The 20,102-nt window shown below is 31.3% G+C and overlaps 1 protein-coding gene across 1 annotated transcript in view; it reads left to right on the top strand.

Annotated features, from left to right (window-relative positions):
• The window catches only part of LOC107601962 (pleckstrin homology domain-containing family G member 4B-like), a 29,661-nt gene extending 18,500 nt beyond the window's left edge, over positions 1-11,161 (top strand). The window contains exons 12-14 of the mRNA XM_016294335.1: positions 1,518-1,745; positions 4,957-5,150; positions 10,748-11,161. Of these exons, the coding sequence (XP_016149821.1) occupies positions 1,518-1,745; positions 4,957-5,150; positions 10,748-10,753 (428 nt within the window). The 3' untranslated portion in view covers positions 10,754-11,161. The remainder of the gene's footprint in view (positions 1-1,517; positions 1,746-4,956; positions 5,151-10,747) is intronic.
• Positions 11,162-20,102: the final 8,941 nt, after the last annotated feature.

The following is a 20,102-nucleotide window of genomic DNA, read 5'->3' as shown; positions in this document are numbered from 1 at the left end:
TCCGAGCGTGTGTGTTTGTTAGTTTGTGTGTGTCTGAGTGTGGGACTTTTGGTGTGTGTGTGTGTGTGTGTGTGTGTGTGTGTGAGTGTGAGTGTGAGTGTGAGTGTGTGTGAGTGACTTGTCCACGCCTGTTTCACACAGAGTGTATGCGGTGTGTGTTCATTAACTTTAAGCACGTTTGGATTTGAGGTCAAAATAAGGTATAGATGGAGGTGTTTTTGTGTTTGTGGTATCAGTGCCCTGCAAACACACTTATGTGAAGCACAGTGAGCCCCTGCTGCTTCTGCACTGCACATGAACTGCTATGCTGCGCATGTGTGTGTGTGTGTGTGTGTGTGTGTGTGAAACAGGCGTTAGGCATTAGAAGCTTTTGAAAATAAAGCATCAAATGAATTAAAGTCTGTGTGTAGATTGACACACACACAGCCGATGTGCGCTTCACACACATCAAAACACAAACACTCTCTTCATTTGTCATATGTTCATTCGGTGCATATTCTGTGCATGAACGTCAAATCATCTATGCATGTTTTTTAATGTGGAAATTGTCCTGAAAGAGACTGTGAAATACAGAAACAACACAGTATCAAAATATTAATAGAAATATTATTTATTTAGGGCAAAATCTACAGTTAAGTAACTGGTCATAAATGTTAAAATTCCCATTAAAATGTAAACATAAAAATAAAGTATATATAAATATATTAAATATGAAAAAAAAAAATATATATATATATATATAAACAACACAGTATCAATTTATTTAGGGCAAAATCTACAGTTACTGTAGTAACTGTAACTGGTTATAAGAGTGTACAAATTCCCATTAAAATAAATATACATAAATATAAGTATATATAAAAATATGAAATATGGAGGGGGGAAAATATATATATATAAATTCTATTACTTTATTATTATTTATTTGTTTAATTTATAATATGTTATATATTAAATATATGTATAATGATATAAATATAATTTTTTATATTAAAATGTCTTATTTTTAAGAAAGGACAATATTTTTCTCATGATTTTTAATCTATTTTACTATTATCATGCCTGTTTTATTTCAGTTGGTTGCCAAAGCAACATTTATCATTTTTGTTTAAGATTTTTAAGTTTAAGTTTCTCTTCTAATTTTAATATTTTAATTATTTCTTTCTATATGTATGTATGTATGTATTTGAATAAACAGCATTGAATTTAAATTGAGCTCAGTGTTTTTTAAGCGAATATGGCACTATGCCTAACTATATACCAAACAAAACAATATCATTTCTTCCAACATATTCCGATTTTTTAGTTTTTTAACTTTATGAATATTTAACTATGTGTTGACATAAAGAGCTTTATTCCAATTCATGAAAAAGTTTGGTTCTTCAACAGTTTTAGTTATACACAGTAACAACGCTGGAAGCTTCTACAGTTCATCACATCTTCATTGTTTCACTGATTCACTCCTGCAGCTGATTTCATGTGTTCATGTGATTTTTGTCCATCTTTGGTCTCTGCAGAGTCGCGGATGCGGGCGTCCATCGCGGTGTCCTCGTTCGATCACTCCACGCCATTTAAGAGACCGCACTCCACCATCTCCAACAGCAGCTCGTCCTCGTCCAGCAGCCAGTCCTCGTCCTCTCTGAACCTGCACCTCCATCCGTCTCATCCGTCTCTGAGCCACTGGCCCTACGACTGCATCGAGGAGGACGAGCTCGAGCACGACTCCACTGTCCAGTCCTCCACGAGTGAGTCATGTCACACTGAAGACTGGAGGAATGATGCTGAAAGATCACAGAAATCAATTACATGTTAACACGCATTCACGTAGAAAACAGCTATTTTACATTCAAATAATATTTCACAATTTCTACTGTATTTTTAATCAAATAAATGCAGCCTTTGTGAGCAGAAAAGAGTTCTTTCTAAAAACAAATCTTGTTTTTTCACAAATCGTGAAAATGTCATTTATTCCTGTGTAATTCATTTTTTTATGTTTTCATTTGGTTGGGGAGCAAAGAACACATATGTTGTGCATAAACATCAAATTATCCCTTCAAATAAAATATAGTATCAAAATGTTGATAAATACTATTTGAATATATTGGCGTTATTTAATTAGTGTAAAATCTACAATTACCTAACTGGTCATAAATGTACAAATTGGACTTAAAATGTAATAAATACGTAGAATTTAGAATATATATATATAATTTTGGGGAGATTTTTTTTTTTTTCCAATGATAAGATTTTTGGCATTATTTTTTATGTCAATTTAAGTACATTTTCCTCCTAAAGGTACGGAAACTTTACAATGTAATGTAAAAACATGATGATAATAATAAGGACCATTATTAAAGGAAAATTGATGATTTTAGCAAATGGCTGCAATATAACAAAGAGTGAAAAATGTAAGGGGGTCTGAATACTTTCCGTACCCACTGTATATATACTTGTTTGGAAAGTTTCACTGCGACAACTTCTGTGGTTCTTCATAATTAGTTAGTCGAGTTCATCTACGGTCTAAATTCATCAAGATCTATCAGCATGTGTCATCTGATAATAGAGTCTGTGGTGGGCAGAAGGTGTACATGAACAGCAGCTGTTAAGACAGGAAGTGAGAAACAGGAAATGGGCCCCTCTCACTCTGCTGGTGTTTGTTTTGTTGACTGGAGCCCAATGGAAACTCACAGCAGAGGTGCTGAAGGTGTGTGGTTTCACTGGGCAGCTTAAAGACACACCGACGAAGACATAGATAGTCTGTATGACACTAATACTAGATCCAATCCTTCAGTTATTATAACACAAGATTCTGTCCAGTTCCTCTTCCTGTTCCGGACTGAAAAACTACAATATTTCTGATCATTCTATTATTAACTCTACTTGAAATCATGCTTGCTGTGATTATACTCACCGTAGCTGCATTTATCTGATCAAAAATACAGTAAAGGCGGTTATATTGTGAAATATTAATTAAAAATAGCAGTTTTCTATTTTAATGTTTTAAGTGTCACATGATCCTCAGAAATCATTCTAATATGTTGATTTGCTGCTCGAGAAACATTTCTGATTATTATCAATGTTGGAAAGAGTTGTGCTGACAAATATCTTATTTAATATCATTTTATATTTATATTAATATTAATTTATTTTATGAATTACTGTCACTGTTGATCAATTTAATTGCTGAACAAAAGTTTTAATATTTTTTAAATGAATTAATTAATTAACAAATAATATAAATTACTGTAAATAAATAAATGACTGTCACTTTTAATCAGTTTAATGCCTCCTTGCTGAATAAAAGTATAATTTTTTAAATAAGCAATTAAGAAATAATATAAATTACTGTAAATAAACAAATTGAGAAACATTTCTGATTATTATCAATGTTGGAAAGAGTTGTGCTGACGAATATCTTATTTAATATCATTTTATATTTATATTAATATTAATTTATTTTATGAATTACTGTCACTGTTGATCAATTTAATTGCTGAACAAAAGTTGTAATATTTTTTTAATTAATTAATTAATTAACAAATAATATAAATTACTGTAAATAAATAAATGACTGTCACTTTTAATCAGTTTAATGTGTCCTTGCTGAATAAAAGTATAATTTTTTAAATAAGCAATTAAGAAATAATATAAATTACTGTAAATAAATAAATGACTGTCACTTTTAATCAGTTTAATGTGTCCTTGCTGAATAAAAGTATTCATATTTTTAATAAACAAATTTATTAATTAATAAAGTTAATTACTATAAATAAAAAAATGCTGTCACTTTTGATCAATTTAAAGTGTTCTTATTGTATAAAAGTAGTATTTTTTTAAATAAATAAATTAAGAAAGTAAATTACTGTAAATAAACTAATTGCTGTCACTTTTGATCAATTTAATGCATCCTTGCTGAATAAAAGTATTACTATTTTTAATTAATTAATTAAGTTAATTACTGTAAATAAAAAAATGCTCTCACTTTTAATAAATTGAATGTGTCCTCATTGGATAAAAGTATAATTTTTTTAAATAAATTAATTAAGTAATTAATTAATCAAGTTAATTACTGTAAATAAAAAAACATGCTGCCACTTTTGATCAATTTAATGCGTCCTTATTGCATAAAAGTATTCATTTAAAAAAAATTATTAAGTAAATTACTGTAAATAAATAAATTACTGTCACTTTCGATCAATTTAATGCATCCTTACGGAATAAAATCATCATTGTTTTTTATAAATAAACAAATAATATCTGTATATATGTATATATATATATATATATTTGCATGATAGGACTAGATGTGTCCTTGCTGAATAAAAGTATTCATATTTTTAATAAACAAATTTATTAATTAATAAAGTTAATTACTATAAATAAAAAAATGCTGTCACTTTTGATCAATTTAATGCATCCTTGCTGAATAAAAGTATTACTATTTTTAATTAATTAATTAAGTTAATTACTGTAAATAAAAAAATGCTCCCACTTTTAATAAATTGAATGTGTCCTCATTGGATAAAAGTATAATTTTTTAAAATAAATTAATTTAATAAAATTAATTACTGTAAATAAACAAATTGCTGTCACTTTTGATCATTTTAATGAATGCATTCTTACTGAATAAATATTTTTAATTAAGTAATTAATTAATCAAGTTAATTACTGTAAATAAAAAAACATGCTGCCACTTTTGATCAATTTAATGCGTCCTTATTGCATAAAAGTATTCATTTAAAAAAAACGATTAAGTACATTACTGTAAATAAATAAATTACTGTCACTTTCGATCAATTTAATGCATCCTTACAGAATAAAATCATCATTGTTTTTTATAAATAAACAAATAATATCTGTATATATGTATATATATATATATATATTTGCATGATAGGACTAGGTGTTATGATGTAATTCTGCATTGCTGAGTAAGGAAGTGTTGTGCGTCTGCAGTGAGTGACGGCGCTGACAGCTCGTCTCAGTGCACCTCCAGTGACGGCGTGAGCGTCCAGCATCATCCTGCGTTAGTGATGGAGAGCTACACCAGCGACAGAGGCTCGTATCGGTCCACACCGTCCCCGTCCCCGTCTCCTCCTAACGTCACGTCCTCCGTCCTCTACCACAAAGAGCAGGAGTTCATCACAGCGGTGAGAGTCTCACTGAGCGAACACACACGCTCAAGAAAAGATTACTGAAATAATATAAAAGATCCTCCCTTACATCGAGAGAAAAAACTATTTCTATCCATTCAGATTACACAGTTTTAACAAATAATAAACTTCGTGTGATGCATATCAATGCTAATTATTTAAAAAGCAACGATAGAGTCTGTCTTAAGATATGGATTTATTATGGGTTTGGGAGCTGAATGAGAGAGGCGGGGAAAATAAAGGCGATACAGACACACTCAGTTCTTTAAAAGACATTTTTGAGTTGTGTACGATCCAGCAGGCCAACACGATTTCACTGGACTCTTCGCATGTATTAATATGATTTAAATGGGATTGTTTTTATGATGTAGGATTATAGGATTAGGACAGTTGTTGATGTTGTATGTTATAAGCTTGTTCTGTATTGATGTTGCAGCAGTTATTTTATCTAAAACAAATAAAAAAAAGGGAGACAATAAATATTACCTTGATCTTTATATATTTATCTATCAATAAATCCAGTTTGTTTGAATCTGAAACATTTGAACTAATTGAAAATCACTTGCTCCACAGCTAGACATATTTTTTTAACCATGTGCATAATTTTTATTTTAATAAATTTAGTTGTTTTCGCAATGAACAGGTTTGTATGGAGGACCAAACCTGCAGAAGTTAAAAATGAATGAATAAAAGAAGGAATAAATGAATAAACAAATGAATGAATAATAGGGAAATAAATTAAGGAAGGAAGGAATTAATAGGGAATTAAAGGAAGGAAGGGATAAATAATATAATAGTGAAATAAATTACTTGCTAAAACAAATAAAAAACAATTTAAATTACATTTAGTCCTGAATTTATTTGTTTGTTTATTTGTTATTTTCTTTATTTCTCTTTAACCACATTTTTTTATTCTTTCAGTTTCTTCTTTAATTTATTTTTAATTATATTTTTAAGTAATTCACTTTTGCTTGTTATTATTATATTGTTTGCTATTCAGGGTTTAATAATAATTTATAACGAGTAAGTAAATTATTTAAACAAATTAAATAGATGCAAAGAGTTAATAATAATCTATGCCGTGATTTTATTTCTTTATTTGCTTATTTATTAAATAATCTGACTAGTTTCATTTTTGTATGACTGACAAATATGCATCACATTCAATTTATACGTTTATGTTATAACTGTGTAATCCAAATGCATGGAAATTTTATATGCAATCAAATACATAAATCTTTAGACCTAAATATTTTGTGTGAAGCATCACTATTACTGTCGTTCATGCTTGTGATTTAAGCAAAGTGTTTAGACGTGTAGCTGGTTCTGCACCGTTTCTTCCTCTTGTAGTTTATCTAACGTTAGTTTCGTCTGACGTGTTTGTTTTACCAGAGCAAGACTTCAGGTCTGTTAGGCCTCTCAACTCTGGTCTGAATCAAACGCTTCAGATCAGTAAGTAACTGTGTGTTTCCTGATAACGCTTGAGACTGACGCTGGTCTGAATGTTTCTGTCAGAGACTCCCTTTGTGTCGCGCTGCATGTGTGTGTTGGGCTTCAAGGGTCCTCCTGGAGATCAATATTCGGGGTTATTCTGAGCTTAATGTGACAGTAACCTCATCCTCAGGGAGTCTGAATGTGCTGAAACGCGTTCGCAGTAATGCATTTACAGTGGAAATCTACATGCATTTACATGCAGTTCATGTTTTTAGTAAAGCTCTTTTTTAGTTTATCAAAAAAAAGTCTGTTGCTTAAGCTGCAATATCGTCCTTTTGAGGCTGAAGCAATGGTTTTGCATTACTGATGCTCACTGAGGAATGAGTTGATGTCATTGTCATGTCACACATGCGATGCATGCACTTTATGTTGAAAATAACCATCCGTTCCCCTGTGAATCACATGCACTGCAATGCTTGTTGAAGATCCTGTGTGTCGAGTCTTATCTGTGTCAAGTTTTGACAAAAATGTAAATGCTTTTTGAGATAAATGAGTTGAAATGCTGATAAACAGTTGCATAAATGCTGTGAAATCAAGCAGCGAACTTATTCATGTTGCTTGAATGAGCTGTGCGATTCCATGCAAAGATGCGTTCACACTGACAGCGATTCACAGCATCAAAGCAAAAGGAAGTCTCATTTGCAGTGACAGCTGACGATGTGCGAGCGATTTTTGATGATGCACCAGACGACTTTAAATTACACTGAGCAGAAACTAAGGTTGCACGATATTGTAAAAAAAACTGGCATTGTGATATGCAAAAATACAGGAATTTTTTTGTACTATATTTGCGATATGAAAATACAGAATTTATCGTTTTTCTGCAGTATTTACGATATGATAAAATACAAGAATTTTTGCTTTTCTGCTGTATTTGCAATATGAAAAAATACAGGAATATTTGTTTTTCTGCTGTATTTGCGATATGAAATAATACAGGAATTTTTGTTTTTCTGCTGTATTTGCGATATGAAAAAATACAGGAATTTTTGTTTTTCTGCTGTATTTGCGATATGAAATAAATTAAGGAAGGAAGGAATTAATAGGGAATTAAAGGAAGGAAGGGATAAATAATATAATAGTGAAATAAATTACTTGCTAAAACAAATAAAAAACAATTTAAATTACATTTAGTCCTGAATTTATTTGTTTGTTTATTTGTTATTTTCTTTATTTCTCTTTAACCACATTTTTTTATTCTTTCAGTTTCTTCTTTAATTTATTTTTAATTATATTTTTAAGTAATTCACTTTTGCTTGTTATTATTATATTGTTTGCTATTCAGGGTTTAATAATAATTTATAACGAGTAAGTAAATTATTTAAACAAATTAAATAGATGCAAAGAGTTAATAATAATCTATGCCGTGATTTTATTTCTTTATTTGCTTATTTATTAAATAATCTGACTAGTTTCATTTTTGTATGACTGACAAATATGCATCACATTCAATTTATACGTTTATGTTATAACTGTGTAATCCAAATGCATGGAAATTTTATATGCAATCAAATACATAAATCTTTAGACCTAAATATTTTGTGTGAAGCATCACTATTACTGTCGTTCATGCTTGTGATTTAAGCAAAGTGTTTAGACGTGTAGCTGGTTCTGCACCGTTTCTTCCTCTTGTAGTTTATCTAACGTTAGTTTCGTCTGACGTGTTTGTTTTACCAGAGCAAGACTTCAGGTCTGTTAGGCCTCTCAACTCTGGTCTGAATCAAACGCTTCAGATCAGTAAGTAACTGTGTGTTTCCTGATAACGCTTGAGACTGACGCTGGTCTGAATGTTTCTGTCAGAGACTCCCTTTGTGTCGCGCTGCATGTGTGTGTTGGGCTTCAAGGGTCCTCCTGGAGATCAATATTCGGGGTTATTCTGAGCTTAATGTGACAGTAACCTCATCCTCAGGGAGTCTGAATGTGCTGAAACGCGTTCGCAGTAATGCATTTACAGTGGAAATCTACATGCATTTACATGCAGTTCATGTTTTTAGTAAAGCTCTTTTTTAGTTGTTTTAGTTTATCAAAAAAAAGTCTGTTGCTTAAGCTGCAATATCGTCCTTTTGAGGCTGAAGCAATGGTTTTGCATTACTGATGCTCACTGAGGAATGAGTTGATGTCATTGTCATGTCACACATGCGATGCATGCACTTTATGTTGAAAATAACCATCCGTTCCCCTGTGAATCACATGCACTGCAATGCATGTTGAAGATCCTGTGTGTCGAGTCTTATCTGTGTCAAGTTTTGACAAAAATGTAAATGTTTTTTGAGATAAATGAGTTGAAATGCTGATAAACAGTTGCATAAATGCTGTGAAATCAAGCAGCGAACTTATTCATGTTGCTTGAATGAGCTGTGCGATTCCATGCAAAGATGCGTTCACACTGACAGCGATTCACAGCATCAAAGCAAAAGGAAGTCTCATTTGCAGTGACAGCTGACGATGTGCGAGCGATTTTTGATGATGCACAAGACGACTTTAAATTACACTGAGCAGAAACTAAGGTTGCACGATATTGTAAAAAAAACTGGCATTGTGATATGCAAAAATACAGGAATTTTTTTGTACTATATTTGCGATATGAAAATACAGAATTTATCGTTTTTCTGCAGTATTTACGATATGAAAACACAGGAGTTCTTGTTTTTCTGCTGTATTTGCGATATGAAAAAATACAGCATTTTAGTTTTTCTGCAGCATTTGCGATATGAAAAAATACAGGAATATTTGTTTTTCTGCTGTATTTGCGATATGAAAAAATACAGGAATATTTGTTTTTCTGCTGTATTTGCGATAATAAAAAAAAACAGAATTTTTGTTTTTCTGCTGTATTTGCGATATGAAAAAATACAGGAATTTTTGTTTTTCTGCTGTATTTGCGATATGAAAAAATACAGGAATATTTGTTTTTCTGCTGTATTTGCGATATGAAAAAATACAGGAATTTTTGTTTTTCTGCTGTATTTGTGATATGAAAAAATACAGGAATATTTGTTTTTCTGCAGTATTTGCGATATGAAAAATACAGGAATATTTGTTTTTCTGCTGTATTTGCGATATGAAAAAATACAGGAATTTTTGTTTTTCTGCTGTATTTGCGATATGAAAAAATACAGGATTTTTGCTTTTCTTCTGTATTTGCGATATGAAAAAATACAGGAATTTTAGTTTTTCTGCAGTATTTGCGATATAAAAAAATACAGCATTTTTGTTTTTCTGCAATATTTGTAATATGAAAAATACAGGAATTTTAGTTTTTCTGCAGTATTTGCGATATAAAAAAATACAGCATTTTTGTTTTTCTGCAATATCTGTAATATGAAAAAATACAGGAATTTTTGTTTTTCTGCATTATTTGCGATATGAAAAAATACAGGAACTTTTGCTTTTCTGCTATATTTGCGATATAAAAAAATACAGCATTTTAGTTTTTCTGCTGTATTTGTAATATGAAAAATACAGGATTTTTTGTTTTTCTGCAATAGTGACTTATTGACTTACAATATTGACAATATTGATTTAAATAGCTATATTTGGAAATAATTAATAATTCTAGAATGAGAGAGGCAAATTTGTTTGTGAGTGTATCTGCATAGAGAATAAAAATAACTTTAAGAAGAAAATAAAAAGTTAAAAAGATTTTTAAAATAGAAAAAAGTTGACAAAAATTAAATAATTTTGAAGCGAAATCAAATCTCTTTGTGATTATTATTAAAAATATTAAAATAAGGAACCTATTGCAATAATGCTATTATTTTAAAATAAAAAATGAGTAATAAAAATAATACAACTGTACGATGGAAAATGCATGCATGTGGGTAAATCTAGTAGTCTAATAAATAATTTAGCATTGTATATTAGGATTATTGTCAGCTTTGGTTCCTCTTTTGTAAGTTGCTAAATGCATAAATGTAAATGGACACAATTTGACTGTTGCATTAATCCTTATTTCAAAATCAAATTTATGTTGATATATCATGCAACCAGCAGTACTCATGATCACTGTCAGTGTGAACGGCCCTTAATAAACATCGAAATATTAGCAGTGACTTGCGCATCAGCATTTCACATAACTTCTCTTTTGTTTTTCAATGTAGCTGTGAATCCATCGAGACGGAGAGACGGGAAAGCAGCGTTTGGACGGTGAATGCTGGACATGACGGAGATCAAATGCACTGAGACATTTCATCATTTCATAGACTGATAATCGTCCAGAGCCTCGCTGATGAATATGAATTCTGACTGCAGTGCAGAATAGAAGCTCTTCAGCAGTGCTGGTACGTTACAGGACCGAGGTCACAGATGTACATGATTTCAGGTGTTTTACTTTTACTTCTTCATCCTGAGACTTCAGAGACTTCACCACTCGACATCTGACTCAGTATTTCTGACTGTACAAATAGCTGAATGATTTGAGTTCTGGCACCACTAATAAAATCCAGACAGGATTGCATTTTTATTAAGGATTGAGTCCGACTTTTTACTATGAAAATAAAAATAAAAGAGTAAATAAAATCAGATTGAATTTTGTGATTTATTTAAATGGTTCCCAACTCAAATGTATAAGTAACATACAGAAATAAGTCCTTTTGAATTACATTAATTCAATGTATAAATATGGAAATATGTAAAAATAAATAGTATCCAGCTTTACATCTAATTAAACACAATAAACAAATAAAGCTGTACCCGTTTTAAATCACATTTTTTGGTTAATTCATTTCTCTCTCTCACACACACACACATAATTATTATAAAATTTTCTTAATTTTTTCACTGATTATATTATATTAAAATAAATTAGATTAATAATCGTTAATGAATGCCTCGCCAGATGCCGAAAGCGCCGTCAGTTTTTACTTTCACTTTCATGGTAAAAGACGTTCACCGGTCATAAACCATGCACATTGCTCGCCTTCACGGTTTAAAACAGAAATATTTCCAATATTACCCTGCGGATTTGCGCGACGCCTCTGGATAGGCTACTTGTAAAACTGTAGTCTGTTGATCAACTAATTAAAAAAAAAAGTAATGTGGAGTGTCAAATTATGAAAGAGTATTAATATTAAATTAGGTTTGGGTTAAAAGTGCAGAGACTGTTACAAATTTCATATATATATATATATATATATATATATCAAATCATCCAGATGTAAGTCCATATTTTTACTTTGAAAATAAAAAAATATGTAGAAATAATATCCAGCTTTACAGGAAATAAAAAGCTCAAATAACAACGTGTTTTTATTTGCTAATACATCACATTAAAGCCAAATCATCCAGATGTCCATCTTTTTACTTCGAAAATACATCTCTGAATAAAATTGCGTTGAATTGCATTGTGCAGTTTATTAACTCAAATTCATTAGTAACATACAGAAATAATTATTTTGTATTACATTAATTCAATGTATAAATGTGAAAATATGTACAGAGAAATGATATCCAGCTTTACAGCTAATAAAACACAAACACATAAAGCTGCAAGCAGCATCACCGCTTCACTTCTGCATTCATACAATAAACAAAACAATAATACATTTATTTTTATTTGATAATAAGCCACATTAAAGCCAAATCATCCACGTTTAGCACGTCATCTCTCTTCAGTACATTTTTTTTTTGTGATTCCCGCGGCGGATCTTTTTGCGTTTTCAGCTTCATGCGGGAGGAGAATCTGCTCTTACTCACTGAAGATACTTCTGCTTTCTTTAGTTCTTTAATTCTATTCCTGTTGCTTGTGAGAAAGGCTGAGCTGAGGACTATTAGATCACGCCGTCACTGTTTATGGTCACGCTTCTCTCTGTAAAACCAGTATATGAGCACCGCAGCGATGAGCGAACACACACTTCATCTTCAGCTGACAACATTCAAGCTAATAAACCAACAAAAATTTCCTGGTTTGCCAACTTGAATCAATTATTAATTTTAATCCTACAGCATCAATTTCATGAAGCCTGTAAAGCTCGTATACAGCTTATATTTCACCTCACAATCAAAAGAAAGAGACAAAAGCCATTTTTTAAGATCATTACCATTCTTTCTGCTTTTTTTTTTTTTTTTTTAAAGCTTTTTACTTTAGCATATTTTTAAGCATATTATTCCTACAAATTCTCACTGTAATGCAATGGAGATATAACACTTACATATTATTAATACATTATTTAAAAGCCATTTTTAAAGTATATTTTAGATTTATTTAGGCTTTTTTCATGCATTTTGATAGAATTTGTTTCATTGCCTTCAATTTATGCTTAGTTCAAACAAACAACCCATTGTATTACAGTAAATGTAATATGCTTAATTGTCATAAAATAATTTCACAATGCAAACATCTTAATTGTCCTTAAAATAAGCTTGATATTCTTTGTGCAAAATGCATTTATTTATATTAATTCATAATAAATGTATTTATTATTAAATATAATATTTATATATTATAAAATAAAGTAATATCATATTTATAATGAAATGCATTATAATAATTTGTTACAAAAATTATATATATTTATATATATATATGATTTTGACCTGGTTGTGTTTTTGTGAAATTCACACACTTTGTATTTGGTATCTTTCAGAAATTATAAATGTTGATATACGCATCTATTACTATCAAATTTGAAAACATGTTTTATGCATTTAATAAAACTCGATGCAAGAGTAAATGTGAAGTATAAATGTTCATAACTACAGGAATTGTTGATAATTATTAAGCCTACCTTGTTCTGGATCATATTTCCACCTGGATGCAGGTCAACAATCAGGAGAATCACTCCGATCCCAGACACGACCAGACACCCGATGTTAGCAATGAAGCAAGTCTGGAACCAAAACTATTGTTTGTACTTTCCAAAAATTGAATTTATGAAATATTTAAATATTCAAACGCACACACTAACCTGTAGAAGCTCTGGATGTTTGTACAGAAGATTGGACAAGATTCCAGCGAAGACAAACTGGAAGAAAAAGAGAAACTGATTTAGGTTGTTGCATCAGATGATGCACGTTATCAATGAATATATTGATTATTTTCTGTAGCATTAGTGAAATGTGTCTCTATAACGTCTCAAAAATTTAAATGCGGTATTTTATCATGAATGTATTCCTGCATGAACTGCGCAGTGAAATATATTGTCAAGCAATTACAGCAGAAGGAATGAAGCTCACCATTATTCCAGTAATGATGGGAACTCGGAATAAAGTCAGGAAATTATTTTCGATCCCGAAAGACACTGCAAATACAACCCCGATCCCAAAACTCAGGATCCCACTGGACGACTGAACGGCCTACGGGTGAAAATAAAGCACATTTACAAATACTGAAACATGACCAGCTTAGCATTTTCACAGTAAAAATTCGACAGGATCTACTGAAGAACATGTCTAGGTCATATTATATTCCAAAATCAAAAGAAAGAAAACGGAAATTATATTTTGCATAAAGCTTACTTTTAGGATTGTGACATTATTTTCAGGACATTTAAAGAAAGTTTACTTTTACAGACAAATCCTCACCATAATGCAATGAAGATATTTTATTTACATTTTATTAATACATTATAAAAGTGTATTTATAAGTTTAAAGTATATGTTTAAGTTTGTTTATACATCCTGCTAGAATTTATTGTACTGGATTTAATTTATGCCAGTGTAAATATTAAAAACCCATTGAATTACAGTCATTTTTATATGCTTAATTATGAAAATAATGTCACAATGCAAGGAATTTTAACGGTGCTTAAAACAGGCTTGATTTTCTTTATGCAAAAAAAATATTATTTTATTTTATTTATTATAATTTTTCAGATTTATACAATATATTTTCTTTTTTAAGCATATTTTCCCTAAAAAAACTTTAAAAAATACATTATATTTTATTATTAATGCATTATTTAAAATATGTATTTATATAATAATAATAATAATTCATGTACACTGTATACCAAAAATAAAAATACTGGACATTTCTGTTAACCCTAAAACACAGCAAAATTCAAAATACAGGTAAGAAATATACTGTAAGTACGTTTTGCCCTAAAAATGCATTCATGTATACCAACAAAACTAACTTTTATGGGTTAAATTAAGCAGAAGTAGATCTTTAAGGCAGCAACTGCAGGTCAGTAGTGTACAAACTGGACGTTTCTGACTGTAACACCTAAATCTAACCGTCAGTCTTCAGCCTGTTCTCACTTTGTGCTTCTACAAAACACTTAACCAGAAACACCTAGTAATGCCCTAGCAACCTTTGTTTTGGCAAACACTGGTGGGCTCTTATAATATAATGGCAGTGAATGTGTCGAGTCTCACGGCGCAGGTGGCCGGTCCCTTCCTGAGGAGCCGCTGCAGCGCCGGCACGGGGCCCGGCAGAACTTCACTGGCCCGGTAGTACTTTATGAGCGGCCCTTCATCATCATGTCTTCCTCCCGCCGAGTCCTCGTGTCTCTGAATGTCCATTTCAATATCTGCCCTGGCCATATTCTGACAATAAACACACATACGAGCCATAAAACCCATTATAATTCATTCCCATGCTTGAATATTTTTCCATTACTTTAACTTATCAAAATAACCAATTTCAACTTTTTTAATTATAAGATCCCAGACACAAGATTCAACTAGAGTTTCAGTTTAATATAATTTAGCTTGCAGTGACTTATACAGCCAATTTGATTCAACTTCAAAATTTGAAAAAGTTGCAACGTTTTTTTTTACAGTGTATTACCAAAAAAAATTTAAAAAAAGTCTGCTTTCTTTTGTATATTTCATAAATATTATAATCCGATAAATCAAATGCTTGGCAAAAGCATGAATTGAATAAGTAGAAGTCTCATGTTGTAAATATTTGTAAGTATGCATGAAACCCTCATTAAAATACGCAGTAAAAATTATAGAATCAGTAAGTCAGCACGTTTTTCCATTACATTAACTTATCAAAATGAGTTAACCATTTTAAACTAAATTTTTTAAGTTATACAAGATTCATCTTGAGTCAGTTTAATATAAGTTAACTTGCAATAACTCATACAGCCAATCTGATTCAACTTAATTTAAGGTGCAACTGATTTTAACCATGTATTCAGAGTTTTACAATCTGCTTTCTGTTGTATATTTCATAAATATCGTAGTCCAAGAAATCAAATGTGAAGCAAAATAATGAAATTTGTAATTTACTGTTTGTAAATATGCATAAAATCTACTGTAACTCATAAATGTAACCAATTGCAATTTAATCTTTTATGAGATTAAATCAGATTTTTTTTAAGTCAGTTTAATATAATTTGTTGGAATGACTTTGATTCAACTTAAATTAATTTGCAACTGATTTCACAAAATGGAAAGTACATTTGCTTCATAAGAATTATAATCCAAGAAATCAAATGTTGGGCAAAAGCTAATAAAACACAATATGAATGAAACAAAAGTTATAGATGAGCATGAAACCCTCACTGAAATGCATTCATGCTTCTCGTTTAGGATTCTTCGTGTTCTTCCATTCAACCACCAACCATTTTAATTTCATAAATAGTTTTGGCTTTAATGTTCAATCTAATCATTATAATATAATCCTACATCTTCTGAATATATGCTCTACTATTTCTATAAAAATACACATAAATGCAAAGTTACTGAGCGTCTTACCGAGCCGAGTCTGTCTTCCGTATAATAGTGGAGAAAAGATCATGCTGTCACTTCAGTGTTTTTTGTGATACCCAACAAGCCACTTTCATGTGGTTGGTCAAAAAAAAAAAAAAAGGAACTGTGATGTGAGAAGTGATGATGTGAGCGTTTGAGCTGCGCTTCTCGAAGAAACTTCTGCTATCTGAACACACAAACCTGCAGAAGCTCTTCATCTGGACTTCAGTTTATCCAGCGGGTAAGGCATTTTTAGCACTAAGAGACTCTAATAAAACACAAAACCCTCTTACAGAAGAACAGAGTGAGATTCAGAGAATGTGGCTGCTGATTTGCCGTCAGGATCTGTATGTATGTTATTAGGTCTTTCAGAGGAAGGAATCTGGGTTTATTCACTGTATTATAAGTTGCTGAATTTACCCCAGCCTTCCTGTATGGTCACATTTATCATAGTTTGTCGAATAAAATTCCGAAATATTAGTTCATTTATGACTAAAATGAAGTGTGGAGTTGTTTGGCAGAGTGTTAAAAAACGAGAGTTTCAAGAAGGAAGCAACTGACTGACACTTGTTTTTTTAACCCAAACTAACACCAAGTTTTTAAAAAGTTCCCATTATAGGTTATGAAAGCGTTATTTCTCTGAACATTCAAACATTCTTTCTTCTTGCTTCTGCGAACGTTAGTGAAAACATTAAATGTTACATTTTAGAATTTTGCAAACATTATGTTACTTTTGGATGTTCTCGGAACATTCCGAAACTAGTAACATTTGAAAAACGTCAAAGTAACGTTTAATTAAGGCGAGACACTGCAGGTTGAATAGGGTAAAAAAAATAACTAATAGTTATGGCCTTACTTGCCCAGCTGATTGATTACATTGATAATTGCGAAAACAATTTTTTTTTAAATGTTCGATTTAAATATGCAAATAATGAAATATGCGCTCATTTGCATACATTTCTAATGCACAAATCTAAACACTGAATGATGTCAGTTTCAAAATTCTTGTTTAATTTTTTTGACATAATAGAGTCCAAAGTTTTTACAGAGGGAATTTTGGGTATCTCATTTTTGTCACTCCATAATTCAGAAAATGCTTAGAACGGACAGAAAACACTATATTTTCACAATTTTGGGGGGAATAAAATGTTGTATATAATGAAGCAAATTATATATGAACAAATCCCTCTGTAAAAACCTTCAGGAGATAGACAGGAATACAAATGTAAAGTTTGGTGTGTGTGTGTAAGTGCTACTGAAGTGGAGATTAATGGCTCAGTGTAGGAGAAAACGGCCTTTAAAAATATGTATTGTAATTGAAACCTATTGACACAAATAGATAAAGTGCTATAAAAGAAACACTTAACAGTGTCTTTTGGGTGTTTTCTTTCCACTAGTCTGAAAAAACACGTTATGAAAAACCAAAAAGCCCAAAATCTCAAATTTGACACACTCTAAAAAAATGATTTTTAAGAAAAAATGTTCCATGTATGATGTATAAATGTTTTTGCACTAATATTTTGGTAACACTTTAGTATAGGCACCAATTCTCACTATTAACTAGTTGCTTCTTAGCATGCCTATTATTAACACACTGGCTGTTTATTAGTGCTTATAAAACACATATTCTACATTTATAATCCTCCCCAATACCCTAAACTTCACAACTACCTTACTAAATATTAATAAGCAGAAAATAAGGAGTTTATTGAGGCAAAAGTCATACTTAGTGGTTTGTTAATGGCAAGAATTGATCTTTAAAATAAAGTGTGACCATGTTATTAAAGACTTTCTGTAAAGGTTTGTTCATAACTTTGAGAGTTCTTCCATGCCTCTTGTTTTGGGTGGAGAGATGCGCTACACGTTTAAGCCGGATGACTGTATGGTCATCAACATTCCTCTGGGAAACCTCAGGAACGTGAGAGACGGCCAACTGATGCCCGAGAAATTCACCTGCATCTTCAAAGACGCTTACAAGGTCTTTCTTAAAGGACGACCAAAGGAACTCGGGGTACGTACCACATTCAAATGCACAGAAATGTTGCAAAAATTACTTTATTTTATGATTGATTTATTTATTTCACAATTTTTGACCTTTGTTATTCCATAAAAACTGTGGATATTGATGCAGTTGTTGTGTTTCCTTCACATTGGTGTGTTTTTTAGAGTTTAGTTTCAGTTTAGTATCTGCAGAGAAACTAGACAGTAGTTTATCTAGAAATATATCAGATGTTAAGAGAAAATCAACAGGAATTAGTCAGTTTCAGTGGTATTTTTGCCCTGAATGCGGGTTGATTTGTGACCCTGATTCCACACACATGAGCATTTATATGTTATCATTTTAAATAACTAGAGCTTTCCATCAAATATGCACATACTACTTTACTGTCTGTTCAGAGAAAATAAACGGGAATTCACTTCAGGGGATTTGCATTTGAGACATTTCAGTGGGATTTTTGTACTGAATGCTGTACAAAACTTAATTTGAAAACTCAATCTGATGATTATTCGTCACATATGGAAGCCTGTTTCCACCACGCAATAAAAAAAAAAAAAATTTGTTAATATTCTGGCTTCTTTTCTCAGTTATAAAGTCCAATTCTGAGGGGGGAAAACACTGACAATTTTCTTTCTCAAGATTTTGACCTTATAATTTGTAGTTGCATGTTATGAAGTCAAAATCACGAGATATAAACTTGCAGTTTGCAATTCAAGTTTATATCACGCAATTACTGACTTCGTAACTTACTTAAATTAATTTGCAACTGATTTCACAAAATGGAAAGTACATTTGCTTCATAAGAATTATAATCCAAGAAATCAAATGTTGGGCAAAAGCTAATAAAACACAATATGAATGAAACAAAAGTTATAGATGAGCATGAAACCCTCACTGAAATGCATTCATGCTTCTCGTTTAGGATTCTTCGTGTTCTTCCATTCAACCACCAACCATTTTAATTTCATAAATAGTTTTGGCTTTAATGTTCAATCTAATCATTATAATATAATCCTACATCTTCTGAATATATGCTCTACTATTTCTATAAAAATACACATAAATGCAAAGTTACTGAGCGTCTTACCGAGCCGAGTCTGTCTTCCGTATAATAGTGGAGAAAAGATCATGCTGTCACTTCAGTGTTTTTTGTGATACCCAACAAGCCACTTTCATGTGGTTGGTCAAAAAAAAAAAAAAAGGAACTGTGATGTGAGAAGTGATGATGTGAGCGTTTGAGCTGCGCTTCTCGAAGAAACTTCTGCTATCTGAACACACAAACCTGCAGAAGCTCTTCATCTGGACTTCAGTTTATCCAGCGGGTAAGGCATTTTTAGCACTAAGAGACTCTAATAAAACACAAAACCCTCTTACAGAAGAACAGAGTGAGATTCAGAGAATGTGGCTGCTGATTTGCCATCAGGATCTGTATGTATGTTATTAGGTCTTTCAGAGGAAGGAATCTGGGTTTATTCACTGTATTATAAGTTGCTGAATTTACCCCAGCCTTCCTGTATGGTCACATTTATCATAGTTTGTCGAATAAAATTCCGAAATATTAGTTCATTTATGACTAAAATGAAGTGTGGAGTTGTTTGGCAGAGTGTTAAAAAACGAGAGTTTCAAGAAGGAAGCAACTGACTGACACTTGTTTTTTTAACCCAAACTAACACCAAGTTTTTAAAAAGTTCCCATTATAGGTTATGAAAGCGTTATTTCTCTGAACATTCAAACATTCTTTCTTCTTGCTTCTGCGAACGTTAGTGAAAACATTAAATGTTACATTTTAGAATTTTGCAAACATTATGTTACTT

The sequence above is a fragment of the Sinocyclocheilus grahami genome, unplaced genomic scaffold (genome assembly GCF_001515645.1).
Source record: "Sinocyclocheilus grahami isolate Dianchi unplaced genomic scaffold, SAMN03320097.WGS_v1.1 scaffold316.1, whole genome shotgun sequence".
Taxonomy (NCBI): Eukaryota; Metazoa; Chordata; class Actinopteri; order Cypriniformes; family Cyprinidae; genus Sinocyclocheilus; species Sinocyclocheilus grahami.
The sequence above is the reverse complement of the archived record's forward strand: the minus strand, read 5'-3'. Positions and strand labels throughout refer to the sequence as shown.